At 39.5% G+C, this 14,808-nt stretch overlaps 1 protein-coding gene across 5 annotated transcripts in view; it reads right to left on the minus strand.

Annotated features, from left to right (window-relative positions):
• Nucleotides 1-14,808, minus strand: part of PLPPR1 (phospholipid phosphatase related 1) — a 327,119-nt gene that overhangs the window by 25,349 nt on the left and 286,962 nt on the right. For all 5 annotated transcript variants that reach the window (XM_058694746.1, XM_058694744.1, XM_058694747.1 and 2 more), the window contains one exon: nucleotides 6,282-6,414. In XM_058694746.1, coding sequence (XP_058550729.1) covers nucleotides 6,282-6,414 — 133 coding nt within the window. The remainder of the gene's footprint in view (nucleotides 1-6,281; nucleotides 6,415-14,808) is intronic.

Raw genomic sequence — 14,808 nt, forward strand, 5'->3', positions numbered from 1 at the left:
GTCCACTGAGCAAAGCAACCACAGGCAGCCTCATCACAACCTCTGGAGACCTGAACAGAGGTCTGGTTCTGCCTTTTAGGTCATTCAGAGCTCCCAGCCTCAGTATCCCTCTCCTCCTTGCATCTCTGCTCCCTAGAAGGAAACACCAAACAGGCCAGTCTTGAAGTCTGGTGGCTTGGCTGCTCACGGAGCCCAGAAACTGAGGTTCCATTTTTTTCCCCTAAGACCCATCCTGGCTTTCTCCTCCTGATCTATATCGTAGAGCTTCTACTCTGGTTTCTGATCTATATCCTAGAGCTTCAATTCTGGTTTATATTGCTGAGCTCCAGGAATATCTCCATCTGCTTATAAGCCCATGCCCTGCCTTGCATTTGCCCTTTTTCTCCAGCTTCTTGTCTCAGAACTAAAGTTGGGTGCCTGGGCACCCTAATTTTTTAGAAAAGAATGGAACTTCAGCTTCTTCAGTTGGCACGTGGGGCTGGCCTAGTTCACGGGGCACCTAGGTTCCTGAGGCAGTTGCTATCCTGCTGTGAAGTCACTGCCAACTCTAGACAATTCTCTTTGTAGGACAGCCTTTAAAATCACATATCTATCCCCAGAAACTCCCTGTTTCCTTTTTCTACATTATTTTTCCCCATGGCACTTATCTCCTAATGAACACTATAATTTACTTATTTATTTTGTTTAACGCTTAGTTTCCCCTACTGGAATATAAACTCAATGAGGGCAAATAAATCTCTATTTGGTTCACTAATATGTCCTCAACACCTTAATCAGTGCTTACCATATGGTAGATGCCAACAAATTATTTGTTGAAGGCTGAATGAATATGATCAGTCCTCCAGTTTATAATTTAATTATAAATACTGAAGGTACATAGAAATGGACTTACTGAATCCAGTGACATCTCTTTTCAGATAAAGTACATTTAAATGACTTTCCAAATGGAGAAGGATTTTCTAGTTCTCAAAAAGGCTGACATTAAGCTTGTCTCAGGGTATCAATTCTTATGGCCATAAAACACTGTGACCTTTGAAACTGCATTTAAAATATTCATGCTCCATTTAGATCATAGTTAATTTATGGCAATTAATTAGTGTTACATGAATTAACTGTTTACCATGCTACTTTCTATTCTGTCCAGTGCTACCTCATCCACAGACCTGACCTAAATGGCATAAGACTTGCTTAGTATTTAATTAAAATTTTATTAGAAGTAATAATGGAGCAACTATAGGATCCCAAATGGAAAGCCCATAATAAAGAGCTTCTGGGTGACAGGCTAATTTAGTTGCTAATAGACAGTCTAGTCTTGACATATTTAGATGAGTTTTTTTCCTTTAACCTCAAACAAATTAGTTATTCAAGAAGATAGTTAGTTTAGTTTTCCCTCCACATGGCAAACAACCCCAAAACCCTCACCAAATTCTAATGCTTTTTATTCATTACTTTCCAACATTAAATTAAAAAGTTACTGTTTAATAATTGATATTTACAAGAATACTTTTACTCAAGTATATTTGTAAATGAAAAGGATATAACTAAACTTATCTTCATGAATTTTTGGGAAAATGTGACTTCCTTATGTTGTCTTTGCTCCTGAAAAAAGAACGCAGTGGTTTATCTCTTTCGGGAACTTAAATCTGGGTGTTGTTGTTGTAGAATTTAATGCAATACCAAAGAGATTGTATAAGAAAAGGACTGGAGAGGAAAATGATGAGGCAAGGGAAAAGTCCAAGTACGTGTTACTAATTTAGGTACATCTGTTCTTATAAAATGCTGGTGAAATTTGTTAGTTCAGCCATCCTTTTCCACCCTTCCCACATCATGTAAACAAAACATGAGAAATTAAACAACAATTTAGAAAAGGGTGGAACACTTATGAGGGTACATCCCTACATTCAGGAGGCTGGGAATCCTTCCTATAATGATAACTTTTGGAAAACCAATTTTCTGTTGGATCTGTGAATCAGAAGAATTCCATCTTCTCTGTGAAGGCCAACACACTTAGCATCTGTCTACTGGTGGAGATGGCTTCGTTTGAAGGTTTCCCTTTGACTTCACTATTCTTGCCATTTTCTTACTGAAAATTTAAATTTGGATCTGTGGGGTAGAGTGAGGGGATGCTGTGCAAGTCCACACCACCCAGACTAGGGGAGACTGAGAGCCAAGGTGCCACGCTCAGTTCTGCTTCCTACACTGAGGACCACGTTAAAGGACATGGCCATCCTTCCGGATAGCCTCTATTTTGCCACTCCTTCTCCCTGCCCCTTAAAAAAATAATGTTTAGCTCTCTTTTCTGATTTTAAAATTATACATATTGATGATAAAAATTAAAAATTAGAGCATAGAAAGCAAAAGAAAAATTATTCAACCATTCTTCTAACACTCAGAAGTGACAAAGGTAACTTTTAGTGTATTTCCCTTCAATCTTTTTTTCTCTGGGATACCCACACACAAATAAACACACACATACACACCTATGATACTGTATCCTTATTTTGAAATATAGATTCACAGTGTCTTGACTTTTTCACATAAAATTATATCGTGAATATTTCCCTTTTCATTAAAAATTCTTAAAAATAATATTTTCTGAGGTTGCAACTTGTGGTGGGAGCATTATTTTGAAAAAATTGTATCTTGAGAGATTTCTAATTTAGGTTATAAAAAATAATTTTAGTCCATAAAAATTAATCTATAGCAGTGATCATTTCCGTAGGATAAATTATTTGAAGTAGAATTTTGGGTTAAAAAGGACAGCTGTTTTTAAGATTATTGAAATATACCATCAAACTGTTATGCAGAAAGGGTATATCAGTTTAGTCTTGCCAAAAATGTATTCGAATTCCAACTTTTCCCTCACCTTTGACAGCATGCAGCATGATTCTGCTTAAAAATATTTTGCTAATTCACTGGTCATTTTGCAATGCGAAGCTGATCGTATTTGTTGGGAAATACTATTTGTAATGGACTCTAGAATAATTACATAAACGGCAAGAGAAAGTCATGGGATTTCAACTTAATTAGAATAGTTAGCTGAAACAGTTGCCATTTTCTGATCATTTTTGGTGGCTACTAGGTCAGAAAAACAGACTGTTAATCTCTTTACAATAACATTTCTAGTATATTTGATTACTGCCTTAGTTTACTTTGATTGTTTTCAAAGGAAGCATCCCTATTTAAAGGATTTTTAAGTAGTATGTTTTTTCCTCTTATAAAAAAAACATTAATCCAGGTACTAAAAAAAAAAATGTTACTCTTCTTGAGATAAATAGCCTTTCCCTACACCTTCAACTCTCCTATATGAAGTTAGGACAGACTTCTCTCACCTCCTCTTAGAAACTGCCTAACTTATGTACTTTAATTTCCTGGGACTAAGCTGAAGAGTGGTAATAAGGTTAATTAAACAGCAGGTAAATGAATATTTAAGAACCAGCATTTATGGAAGCAATTTTAGGCAATCTGTGTCTTAACACAGGTAATCTTTGTTCTTTACTTATCCAAAAAAAAAAAAAATTAATGAAAACCTACTATGTGCCAGGTATTTTGCAATATGCTGTTGATAAAAAGTGAAAAGATACAGTTCCTGCTCTATGAAGGATCACAAGTTAGTAGGAGTAAAAGTCTTACATAATTACAGTGAAATTGTGCCTATAAAAGATGCAGGTGTAAGGCTCAGTGGGGGCTGGGGTGAGGAGGTAGAGAGCTGTCTGGGTTGGTAAACAGGTAACACGTAAGCTGCGTGTTGGAGAACGAGCAGGATTGTCAGCTGTAAGGGCGAGAGGATGGCAATAGGCAGAAGGAGCAGCACATGAACAGGAACCAGGGCAAAGCATCACACTGTTAAACACGCTAGGGATTCTTTGAAAGAACTTAAGCAGGGAAATGACCTGATCATACTTTTGCTCCGGAAACACGTGCAAAGTGGTCAATGGATGTTATTTTTGCAGGGCTGGGGTACACAGAGCCACGTTGCAAGACAAGATGGAGGGAGACCACTTACAGGGCAAGAAATTTCAATGGCTTAAAGCTGTGGCTCCCAAACTTCAGAGTGCATCAGAATCACCTGGATGACCTATCATGAAACACAGATTATCAGGCTCCATCCCCAGACTTTCTGATTCTGTAGGTATGGAATGGAGCCTAAGAATGCACATTTCTAACAAGTTCCCCTTTGGTTTAATGTGACTTCTAGGTTTTTGATTTAAGCAACTGGGCAGATTCTGGTGCCATAAAACAAAAGATGAAAAGAATGGAGCAGGTGCTTCCTTAGCCAGCAATCTCTCTTCTCTTTTGATGCTGTTCCTCTAATTCTCCAAGGTTTACATGCTACCTGCTGGCTGTCTCCCCACACAAGCATCCCTGTGAGAAGTATCTCTGTCAGCTTATGATAGACCCCAATGGACTAAAGTGTCACTGATTATGGAAATGGGAGTTTGATGTTCCTCTAGGGTGAGACATTTCTATTTAATTGTCCTCCTGAAACCACACCTCAGCTCGATGCACTGACTACAGTAGGGATTTCAGGTACCACCGCTGGCAACCGGCAGGTTCATTCCTGGATGGTGGGGGCCTTTTGGCATCCCTCCGTGAACAAAGTCTTGCCCTGACAATGCATACAGGCAGGTCTGTATAAATGACAGATATCAGTTACAATTTCTATTCTTTGGACTCTGCCCCAGCTGGGGTGGATCCCAAATAGGTATAAATTATCTTTGCCAAGGAAAAACAACAGTGACTTTTATAAAGATATCTCTGCTTAATTATAGTCTAATAACCTTCTGCTTTGAATAACTTGCTCTCATTATATGATCAGGCAGTGAACATGAAATCTTCTCCGAATCAAATTATGTAAATGTGTCTATATACATACACAGGCACTCTCATACTCCTTGGGAAAAGTTACTTCATCCCATTTTATATCAGATCTTCACTTGTACAATTAGGATTATCAATTACCTTATTGGGTGTTGGGTGGATTAAATGAAATGTTTATAAAGCATCTACTCCACTCTACTGATAATAAATATTCTCTTTTCTCCTTTTGTTTTCTCCTCGATGATTTGTTACCTCGCCACTCTGGTGGGAAGTGACCGAACTCCAAACATCTTTGAAAGGCACCACTGTTTGGAATGAGTGAACTCACAGACAGGGATGACATTGTATTGATTAGGGGATTACCCAATGAGCTGATTACAGACTGCCACAGGTCATTCTGCAAATACCATCAGTGGATGCTGAAGACTATTTTAATGTAAAGGGTTGCTTCTTTGAAATTGGATTTTCTTAGACTTCCCGCTGTACTACGTCCCTCATTTCTACTCTGATCATAGAAGTTATTGCATATTTGATTTTAATGTGGTCATTTGCCTATGACTTGAGGAAATTCAACCCTTTTTCCTACAGCGGGGAAATAACAGGATTAAGGAAAACCAAGAGTTTAGAGCATGCCATATTCTGGACTTCACTGAATTTCCCAGTTGTCAGTTCTGTAGGTTCTCACTAGTATCACAGCTTGTTTCAATACCGGCTATGATCACACTCGGGAGTTTTATCCTGGCTCCCATGAAGATCTAATCAGAGGTAGGAATATATATAGGTATATTCCTACCTATACCCATATACACACTCATCCCCATATCTATAGTCATTATCCACACCACCTCAGACATTTTTATAAAATTCCTAGAAGGACAGATATAGAACATGCCTTAATTATTTCTTATCATGAATGCTAATAAAACTATTTGTTTTCCAAACTTGGAAAGGCAGAATCAGATGGATTCTGCCTTCCAACCTTGTTTTCCAGAATCTGATGGATTAGATTGCCCATACATAACACATAACAAAATTATACTGGATGGAAAATTTTTGTCAGGAAATTTGATTATTTCTAAATTCATTTTATTGGTGTCCCCTGCTGGGCCCCCACATGCTCCCCTGACTCAGTTAAAGGGTATATGACAATAGCTGGTGACTATGAAAATATATGTCCAGAGGGAATCTCAGATAAATATTGGGTAGGGGGAAAAATCTAAGTAAGTTGAAATCATTTGTGAGACAATAAGTACTGCTTCACTTTAAGGATGAAAAATTTGACATGGCACTACGATTAGGCTCGGTTTCTGTACTTCCTGGAAAATCCCTAAAGAAACCGTTGCTTTGAAAAGTTGATGCTTTCATAGCTTAGTTTATTTTATCAAGTGTGTCCATCTGTGGTAAGGGTAGTAGGTTTTACCTGCGGGCGAGGGTTCAGTTCAGCATGTTCTTATACTCACCTATGAATCTTATGATCCTTCGGAGTAAGGGGTTCAGGTAACAGCATTCTCCGGTCAGGATTGTTTTCTCCTGGGCAATTAGAGATTCTCTAGTTGACTTTATGAAATACATGGATATCTCACCAATAAAAATCTGGAGAAAGAATGTTTAAGAAATGTCAAGTTGGAAAGCTGTCTGACAAAAGAGACCACTTGCCTTAAAAAACAAGAACTTCTGAAGCTCCAAATGCTTTTAAAAGATGGCATGTTGCAGAGATGGAGAGTTAAATCATAATTTGTACTTAATTCTTCAAAAGAATTAGAGGTGGCAATAACTGATAATTTCAGCTAGGTTTCAGGCTATATTATTAAATTCTAAGGTCATAAAAACATAAATGGAAATAGTGAATTGCAGTAGGAACTATGATAAGGCTCACTCACACTGGGACTGAATTTTTTTCATGTTTATTTATTTATTTTGAGAGACAGAGAGAGAGAGACAGAGAGGGAGCAAGCATGAGTGGGGGAGGGGCAGAGGGTGAGGGAGAGATTAAGAATCCCAGGCAGGATCCTCACTGTTATCTCTCAAACTACGAGACCATGACCTGAGCTGAAATCAAGCGCCCAACGCTCAATCGACTGAACCACCCAGGTGTCCCTGGGATTGATTTTTTTAACTGAATGTGTGAGTTGCAATGATGAGAAATGACTGGGACAGCCCCATGTGCCTAACAAGGCATTATAAGCACACATAACAATAAGTTATTACCTTGTTACATGGCAACACATTATTCACCTGATAAATCTTTACTTGAATATATTGGCTTGAGCTTTATTTCTCTTACTATGAACTGGTTGACTGTCTCTTTATAACTGGTACCTTGGTACCTCTCTCTCGTTATCTTGAACTAATACATATATATTACTATATACATTATAATGTCTTTGTGTAGGCTGTAAACTCTCTGAGGACAGGGACCACAACCTATGTTTCTTGATTACTCTTGTAGTACTCAGCACAGTATATTCCTATTTAAAATAAGGAACTGACGGGGGAGGGTGACTGGGTGGCTCAGTTGGTTAAGTGTCTGAGTCTTGATTTTGGCTCAGTTCATGATCTCATGGTTGTGAGATTGAGTCCCCCATCAGGCTCTGTGCTGAGTGTAGAGGCTGCTTGGGACTCTCTCTCTCCCTCGCCCTCTCCCCCTCCCCCACTCAGGCTTGCTCTCTCTCTGTCTCTCAAAAAAAAAAAAAATAAGGAACTAGCATGAGGTAAGTTGTCACCAACTCTGCAAAAAAGAAGACTGAGAACCACCAACAAAGAATAAAAAGTTACTAATTACCATCATCTATTGAAAACTATGTGTCAGGCACTTCATCATAGTATTTTTCATGCTTATAAGATTCCTAGTATAAGTATTATTATCCTTGCTTTGCTGGGGAAGATAGAACATTCAGGACCTTCCAAAGCATACAATTGGCATGTGGGGGCACTGGGATTGGCATCCAGGACAACTAAATTCTCAAGTCCACACTTTCCACCACATCACATGCCATTTTTATTTTCCTAGTCCCAATTTCAACATTTTCCCAGAAGAATGTGATCCTATAGATGTTCTTCTTTGCTATGTACATGCTTATGGTGTTAGCTAAACTTTATCAATACGTTAAGAATTCCCATTCCTGGGGCACCTGGGTGGCTCAGTCGGTTGAGCGTCCGACTTCGGCTCAGGTCATGATCTCGCGGTCTGTGAGTTCGAGCCCCACATCGGGCTCTGTGCTGGCAGCTCAGAGCCTGGAGCCTGCTTTCGATTCTGTGTCTCCCTCTCTCTCTGCCCCTCCCCTGCTCATGCTCTGTCTCTCTCTCTGTCAAAAATAAATAAACATAAAAAAAAAAAAGAATTCCCATTCCTTATATTCCTTCCGTCATTATGGAATAGATGGATGAAGGTGGCAACATCATGAATGGCACAGGGTGTGGAAATGAAACGATAAAATTATAAAATTGGAACCATTTACAGATATTTTCCCTTTTATGATCTAGGACGCCAAAGGTCTCAGCGCTTGGCCACACACAGTCAGTGTTGGAGGCGGCACTAGAATGTGGCCTTTACACATAATTCCATGCACAAGTGTTATCCTGATTGTACAAATGTAACACCTGAGGCACAGAGGGATTCAATAATTTGTCTAAGGTCAGAGCTAGTAAGTCACAAACCCTGGCTCTGAAGCCAAGAAGACCTGGCTCCATGGTCTTCATCTCGACTGCTTACACTTTTACTAAGTAGTGACTCAATAAAAATATTTGTTGCATCTGTGTTTAATATTGAGAACATAGAAAACAAAACAAGTTAAGCGTAATATGCTTTAAATACTGAAAAACTCAGATGTTATTAAAGTACAAGACAGAATGGTGTTGTGGAAATAGCACTAGAGGAAAGTCAGAAGGAGGTGGGAAGTTGGCAGGAGTAGACAGTATTTGGGGTCAGACAGGCACACAATGGGATGTATCACTTTGGCAGGTGGCGTCGAAGTATGGTTGTTCCGAGTTAAAAATATTTTGTGCCTAATGTCCCTTGGAATTAACAATGAGATGATGCTCTGTCATCTGAATAGCTTTAAGAACTCAGCCCTCCTTCTTTTCTAGTAAGACCTATCTCTGCTAAAATAAGGTGCCAAAGGGTTTTGTTTGTCCTTACTGTACGTGATGGAAGCGTATTGTTGGTTTTTTATCTTAGTGAACAGATGGGGATGGATTCATGCATGCTTGGATACATGAAACAGTATTTCCTTGAGGGAGTTTTCTCTGATTCCACAGACTAGCTCAGGCATTCTTGTTATACGTGAATTTCTTATCTTGCGTTTCTCTTTTCTATTTCTTATCAGAAACGGTTACATATGATTATTGTTGTTCTTTGTTATGGGATGTCCTGGTATTCTTGGTTACTATCCCCTCCCTACGGCATCCCCTGGCTTAGCCCAGTGTAAGGTACATCATAGTTATTCAATGTTGAATGAAGCACACCAGATTAAGGAAGGTCTTTTGGAACACAGGTGTAATGAGGTAGACTATAAAGAACAAAAAATAATTTCTATTATTTATCCTTCTGGACCCAGTGAAAATGTCACTACCCTCCCCAAAGCCTTTACCAGATCCCCTCGGGAAAAGAGAGACCCTGTCTTGTCATTGCTCCCACAACATGTTATACAGATCTCTCTCTTGACATCTACCCACTTAACTGCAATTATTGTGTGTCCCTCTTCATTTGACTACAATATTCTTATGGGAAGGACTTGTGCCATTCCTTGTATGGTGCGTAGAACAAGGTCTGGTAGGCTCAATTAATACTTTTTGAATAAACAAAAGATTGAATCTTTAGAGGACCTATTTCTAGGTAGAATCTGACCTTATAGACTCTGACCTCTGACCTTTATTTCTCTGAAGATGAACACTGCAGGAAATTGACAATATGGACCGGAAAACACACAATTCTTGGTGTATTGCTTAAGAATAAATGAAAACTGTGGACCAAGTAATACAAAGTGAATTATCTCTTCTAAACTAAATTCATCATATCCTCATTTTGCATTCAACAGTTTTGGAGAGGGAGAACCAACTCTGCCAGGAATTGTTTTAGCACTGGAGGCATAGCCGTGAACAGATGTCGTGTGTGTGTGTGTGTGTGTGTGTGTGTGTGTGTGTAGGGAGGGCAAAAAAACTGAATAAATACATGATGTAATGCCATTAAATGACATATGATTACAAAGTAAATGAGGGAAATGGGATGGGGGGTGATAAACACATAAGGACAAATATGAAAAGAAATAAGCATTGCTTGCCTTAACCATTTCAGAAGCCCAAAGCATTCTTACTCTACAGGAAAGAGATGTGCACATTCTAGAAATTCTCCATTTAGTGAAACTTTCCACTACTCACACAAGAGGGAAAAGGAGGCAAAAAATGTGTGTAAACATCTACACACAACCTATTCTTGTTAAAAATACACACGTGCATACCCATATACCCACACAAAAATCTCAACAAAATCACTACAAGTCATGTCAGACCAAACAGAACTTGTCATGCAAAAGGGTATGGGGCCCAAATAAATCCACAAGTAAATCCTAAGACTCTCATGTCAAAGGTAATAATTAGTACAAGGTTTGTTATTATTGGCTGGCAATATTCAAATTCCAATTGAGGTATGAAGCATAAAAGAAAAAGAAGTCAGAGCAAGGATATCTACCAACTTATATACCCAGTTCAGACAATGCTTGGAATATATTAAGTGATGATAAATATTCACATAAGGAAGAGAGGAAGAAAGTGAGGGAGGAAGGGGGTCATTTTATAACTGAAAGAGGAAGATATTTCTGGTTGTCAGTAAAGACTGTGATGGACATAAAGGTTGCTGAAGAAACAATCCAGTTCTCAGACTCCACTGAGTGGGCTGAAGGAAGTGCATTTTTCTGCATTTTACTGACCACACACAGGGTCAGTATGCTGTGACCCTGGTGCTATTTGTCCATTTATTGGGTCCCATAATCTCATATAGGGCCTGATTATGCTTGGAGAGAGAGGAGAGAGAGAGAGAGAGGGGGGGGGGGGAGAGAGAGAGAGAGAGAGAGAGAGAGAGAGAGAGAGAGAGAGAGAGAGAGAATTCTGCTTGATAAGGGAAGGGGTCTCTCTTCTTTCCTGCCAGGCCTCCAGCCCACATTGAGTGCCATTTTGTACATTGTGGCAGATTTAGGACTCTGGTTTTGGCAATGGCTGGGTTCCCCCATCTGTGTCTTTGCCACACACATTCTGCCTCTATCTACCCCTCTGTTCAGAGAGTAAATGGGACATGTGGGACTCACCATGTGCTTGTCCCTGGCTGCCCTATTACGGTCTTTCTGATTGTTGGCTAACAAACATCGTATCACTCACAGCAAATGAGAACACCCTCTGGTGAGAAATGACCAAGGCCAAACTCTAGATCTGGAAATGAATGAACTGCACGTGAATTCCATTGGTGCATTTCTTATCCCCTAGCTCTGCCAGCTACAACCCCACATGACATAAGACATTTAGATAATAGTAAGTATACTTTAAGTAATGAGGATAACTGTTTTAGCTTGATAAAGTTGTATTTCGGATATAAAAACCCAAATGGCAAAGAAATAAACAAATAATCCTGGAATATGGTGCATCAGTTGGGTGTGTTATCTCTTAGACCTCGTTTCTTCACAATGTTTCACAGAAGATCTGGTAAGTGATAAATAAAGGATATCAACGCACAGTATTTAGGGGACAGTTTTCAGATTTCAAAATATAAACAGTTTGCAGAAAAAAGTCACTGGAAGATGTATGACAATCTCATATTGTAAGGGGGTTTCACTGCACGTTATATGTGGTTGTCACTAAAAAGGGCATCTAGAACTGCAATATATGTTTTGGGTGCACACATATCTAGTTGTAGCTCTGGTACTTGGCAAGATCAAAGCCATTGCTGTTTCTTGAATGTGGGCTGTAGAGCTGAAAACCCAGCTCTCTCCATTTTTGATGTGTAATTGGGGGGCAAGTAATAATTGAAACTTTCTGAGCCCCAGTTTTTCTTTCTTTTTTTTTTTATGGTTTTGAATATGAGGGTAATAGCTATATCAGCAAATAGTTGAGAGTATTAAAAAATGTATGTTAAAGCATCTATAGGTACTCAAGGAATGTTTGTTGTTTTTACTTCCTGGTCTATCTAAGGCCAGAATGTTGAGATTGATTTAAAAAGAATCATTGTCTCTGACTTCGGCTCAGATCATGATTTTGTGGTTCGTGAGTTCGAGCCCTGTGTCGGGCTCTGTGCTGGCAGCTCGGAGCCTGGAGCCTGCTGAGATTCTGTGTCTTCCTCTCTCTCTGGCTCATCCCGGCTTGCACTCTATCTCTCAAAAATAAATAAACATTAAAAAAAAAATCATTGTCTCTAGTCCTGGAGTAAGCAAACATGGTATGATTCTATCTCTGCTCTGTCCCTGACCAGGTATTTGATCTTGAACCAGTCGCTTGACCTCTCTGGGCCTCAGTTTCTCATCTGTTGAACAAGAAGACCTCTAACGTGCTTTTCCAGCTCCAACATCTTTACCTTTATGACAGGAACTAACAAGAGAGTGCTGATTAAGGGAAACTGAAATCATATAATTGGGCTTCAATCTCAATTCATTTGGTTAAACTCTCCACTTTTAAAATCCTATGGGACTCTGCTCTCACCAAGTAATCTACCCTTAAGCAAAATGGATGCAACCTACTTCAGAGTCATCATGTTGCCTGATATCTCTGTCACTTGGGTTCCTGAAGAATAACAGAGACTGGTGGCCCCCTCTCTGGGATTTCTGCGGAGGACACTCTGAGGAAGAAGAGAGGGTTCTTTGCATACTTCCCAATATTAATGTCTAAATAGCTTCAGGGCTTTCACTCCCAGGGATTTTTAAGATGCTCCCAACATTCTCCTGAGAGGCTTCCATAGTCATGAGCATTTCCAAGAAAGGGAGACATGCTTTTGCAGTAGATTTTGTTTAGTGACCCAGGAAATTTAAAATGCACAGATTGTGCTGCCAGCCCTGACTGCCAATGTCTTTACATTCTGCTCTAATCCTCCCCAACAAGGGCCATCTATCGACAACCCAGATCTGCGGGGGCATCCTGGTCCTTTCAAATGCTGAGCCCTGGTTGGTTCAAGAGCTCTAGCTTTCTGCTTTCTTACATCCAAGTGTAGGTAAGAAATTCAGCCCTAGACACTTCCTATGCCTTTTAAAGATCAAAGCTTCATTAGAATTAAGGTCATTTGCATGATGGCATTTTGAGAATTGTTCAACTGGGATAATAAGTGTTTATAGATTGGAGCCTCCCTACTGGTGTTAATCCAGGGGACCAACTACCCAACTACCCATTTAGAAGGCAGGCTTCAGTTGACACTTGTTATAAAATACCATGTTATGTTATATGACACATGTTATAGTATACCAAGGTGGTATGCTACATTTCTAAAGCATAGTAGTCTCTTATGCCTTTTTTCCTGGACAGTGGAAATAAGAGAAACTGGAATTTATAGTGGGTTAGGTAAAATACTGCTCTCAATAAAAAGTAAAATGCATTGTGATACTAACTGAATTGACCAGCATATATTTTTAGGCAAACAGTCTTTTCAAGAAGCAAATTATCAAAGCTCCTTAACACAATCATCACCAATCATTGGAAGGGACATCTCAAAGAGAGTAAGCAAATAGCTCGCTGGGATGACATCAGGAGAAGAAATAATCTGTTAAAGAATTGAGAGCACTCACATTCAGCGTAGACAGAAGATGGGGAAATGAATTTTTTATTTAAAAAAAATCCACAACAATTAATGGGTATATCTATAAACCTTTCCCAGAAAAAAATGTAATTGTAAAGACTAAGTACATTAGCTTCAGCAATAACAAAATGAAGGACTCATGGTAAAAAACAAACAAAAAAGAAGTCACGTTATAATATACAAAGGGAAAAAGATGTGAATTATAAAGTGTTAAAAGGGGCTTCAACAGACGAGATTGTTCAGAGCCTGGAAGAGGCAGATTATGAGGCACTGCAAGGTCCCACAATGTCTCTTTTGCTTCAGCAGCTGCGTCCCACGCCAGTCAGCCAACAGACTTGCATTTAGTGAGAGCCCACTCTGTTCCACACTGTGCTTTGGGCTTTTATATTCGCTCCAAGAGTTTAGGGTCCGGAAACCTCCCAAATGAAGATTCACAATTTCCTCCAAATTGTGCCCTTCTATCAAATTGTGTTTGTCTCTTCCTTTTCCTAGGAAATTCTAGACTAGTCTTATGTATGTGTGCGTGCACACTTGCATGCAAACTGCGAGCTGTTTCCATTCTCTCGGGCTAGGCGTCAAATGTTCTGCAGCTTCAATACTAAATACTCCCCTGTCACTTTGTTGTGAGGCCAAGGAAAGTGTTTAATAGCCATTTCCTCATGCCTTGTGGTACTGGGGCTGAGGTAAAATAAAAGTAAATCAGATTCTCCACTGAGTTAAATCCTCTTATCCAAACAGGCTCCCTGCCCTTAACTCTGAGCATACAAGTTTATTTAGGAGGCCAGAGGCAGTAGTCATCCAGGGTTTCCACACTGGTTAGAATGCACCCTGCAGATCTCTCAGAAGTGTGGGCTACTACTTTTGGCTAAACAGTTCTGGACATAATAAATTGCCCAAGCTCTAACCTTTCCTGAAGATCTGAGACAGCACTGGCCTGTCCCTGTACAGTTTATCCCATGTGGCCTCGCCTCAACATGATGCTGATCTCTTCTGACAGCAGAGCACAAAAGGAGAAATAGGAAATGACAGGTCAAACACTCGGCAGAGTCTTTTCCCTTGTGCATTTCTTGTGTGTCCCTGTAGTCGTGAGTGGGATTGTTAATGTCCAGACACACAGAAGTGTAAGGTGCTAGGTTTTTCTAAGGCTAATGTGCTTCAGAATGCACAGAAAACCAAGGACAAGTCCAGGTTGAGCTACTTTTTTGAAAATTGCCATTAGTTAA

This window comes from Neofelis nebulosa, chromosome 12 (assembly GCF_028018385.1).
Source record: "Neofelis nebulosa isolate mNeoNeb1 chromosome 12, mNeoNeb1.pri, whole genome shotgun sequence".
In the NCBI taxonomy this organism is placed as follows: Eukaryota; Metazoa; Chordata; class Mammalia; order Carnivora; family Felidae; genus Neofelis; species Neofelis nebulosa.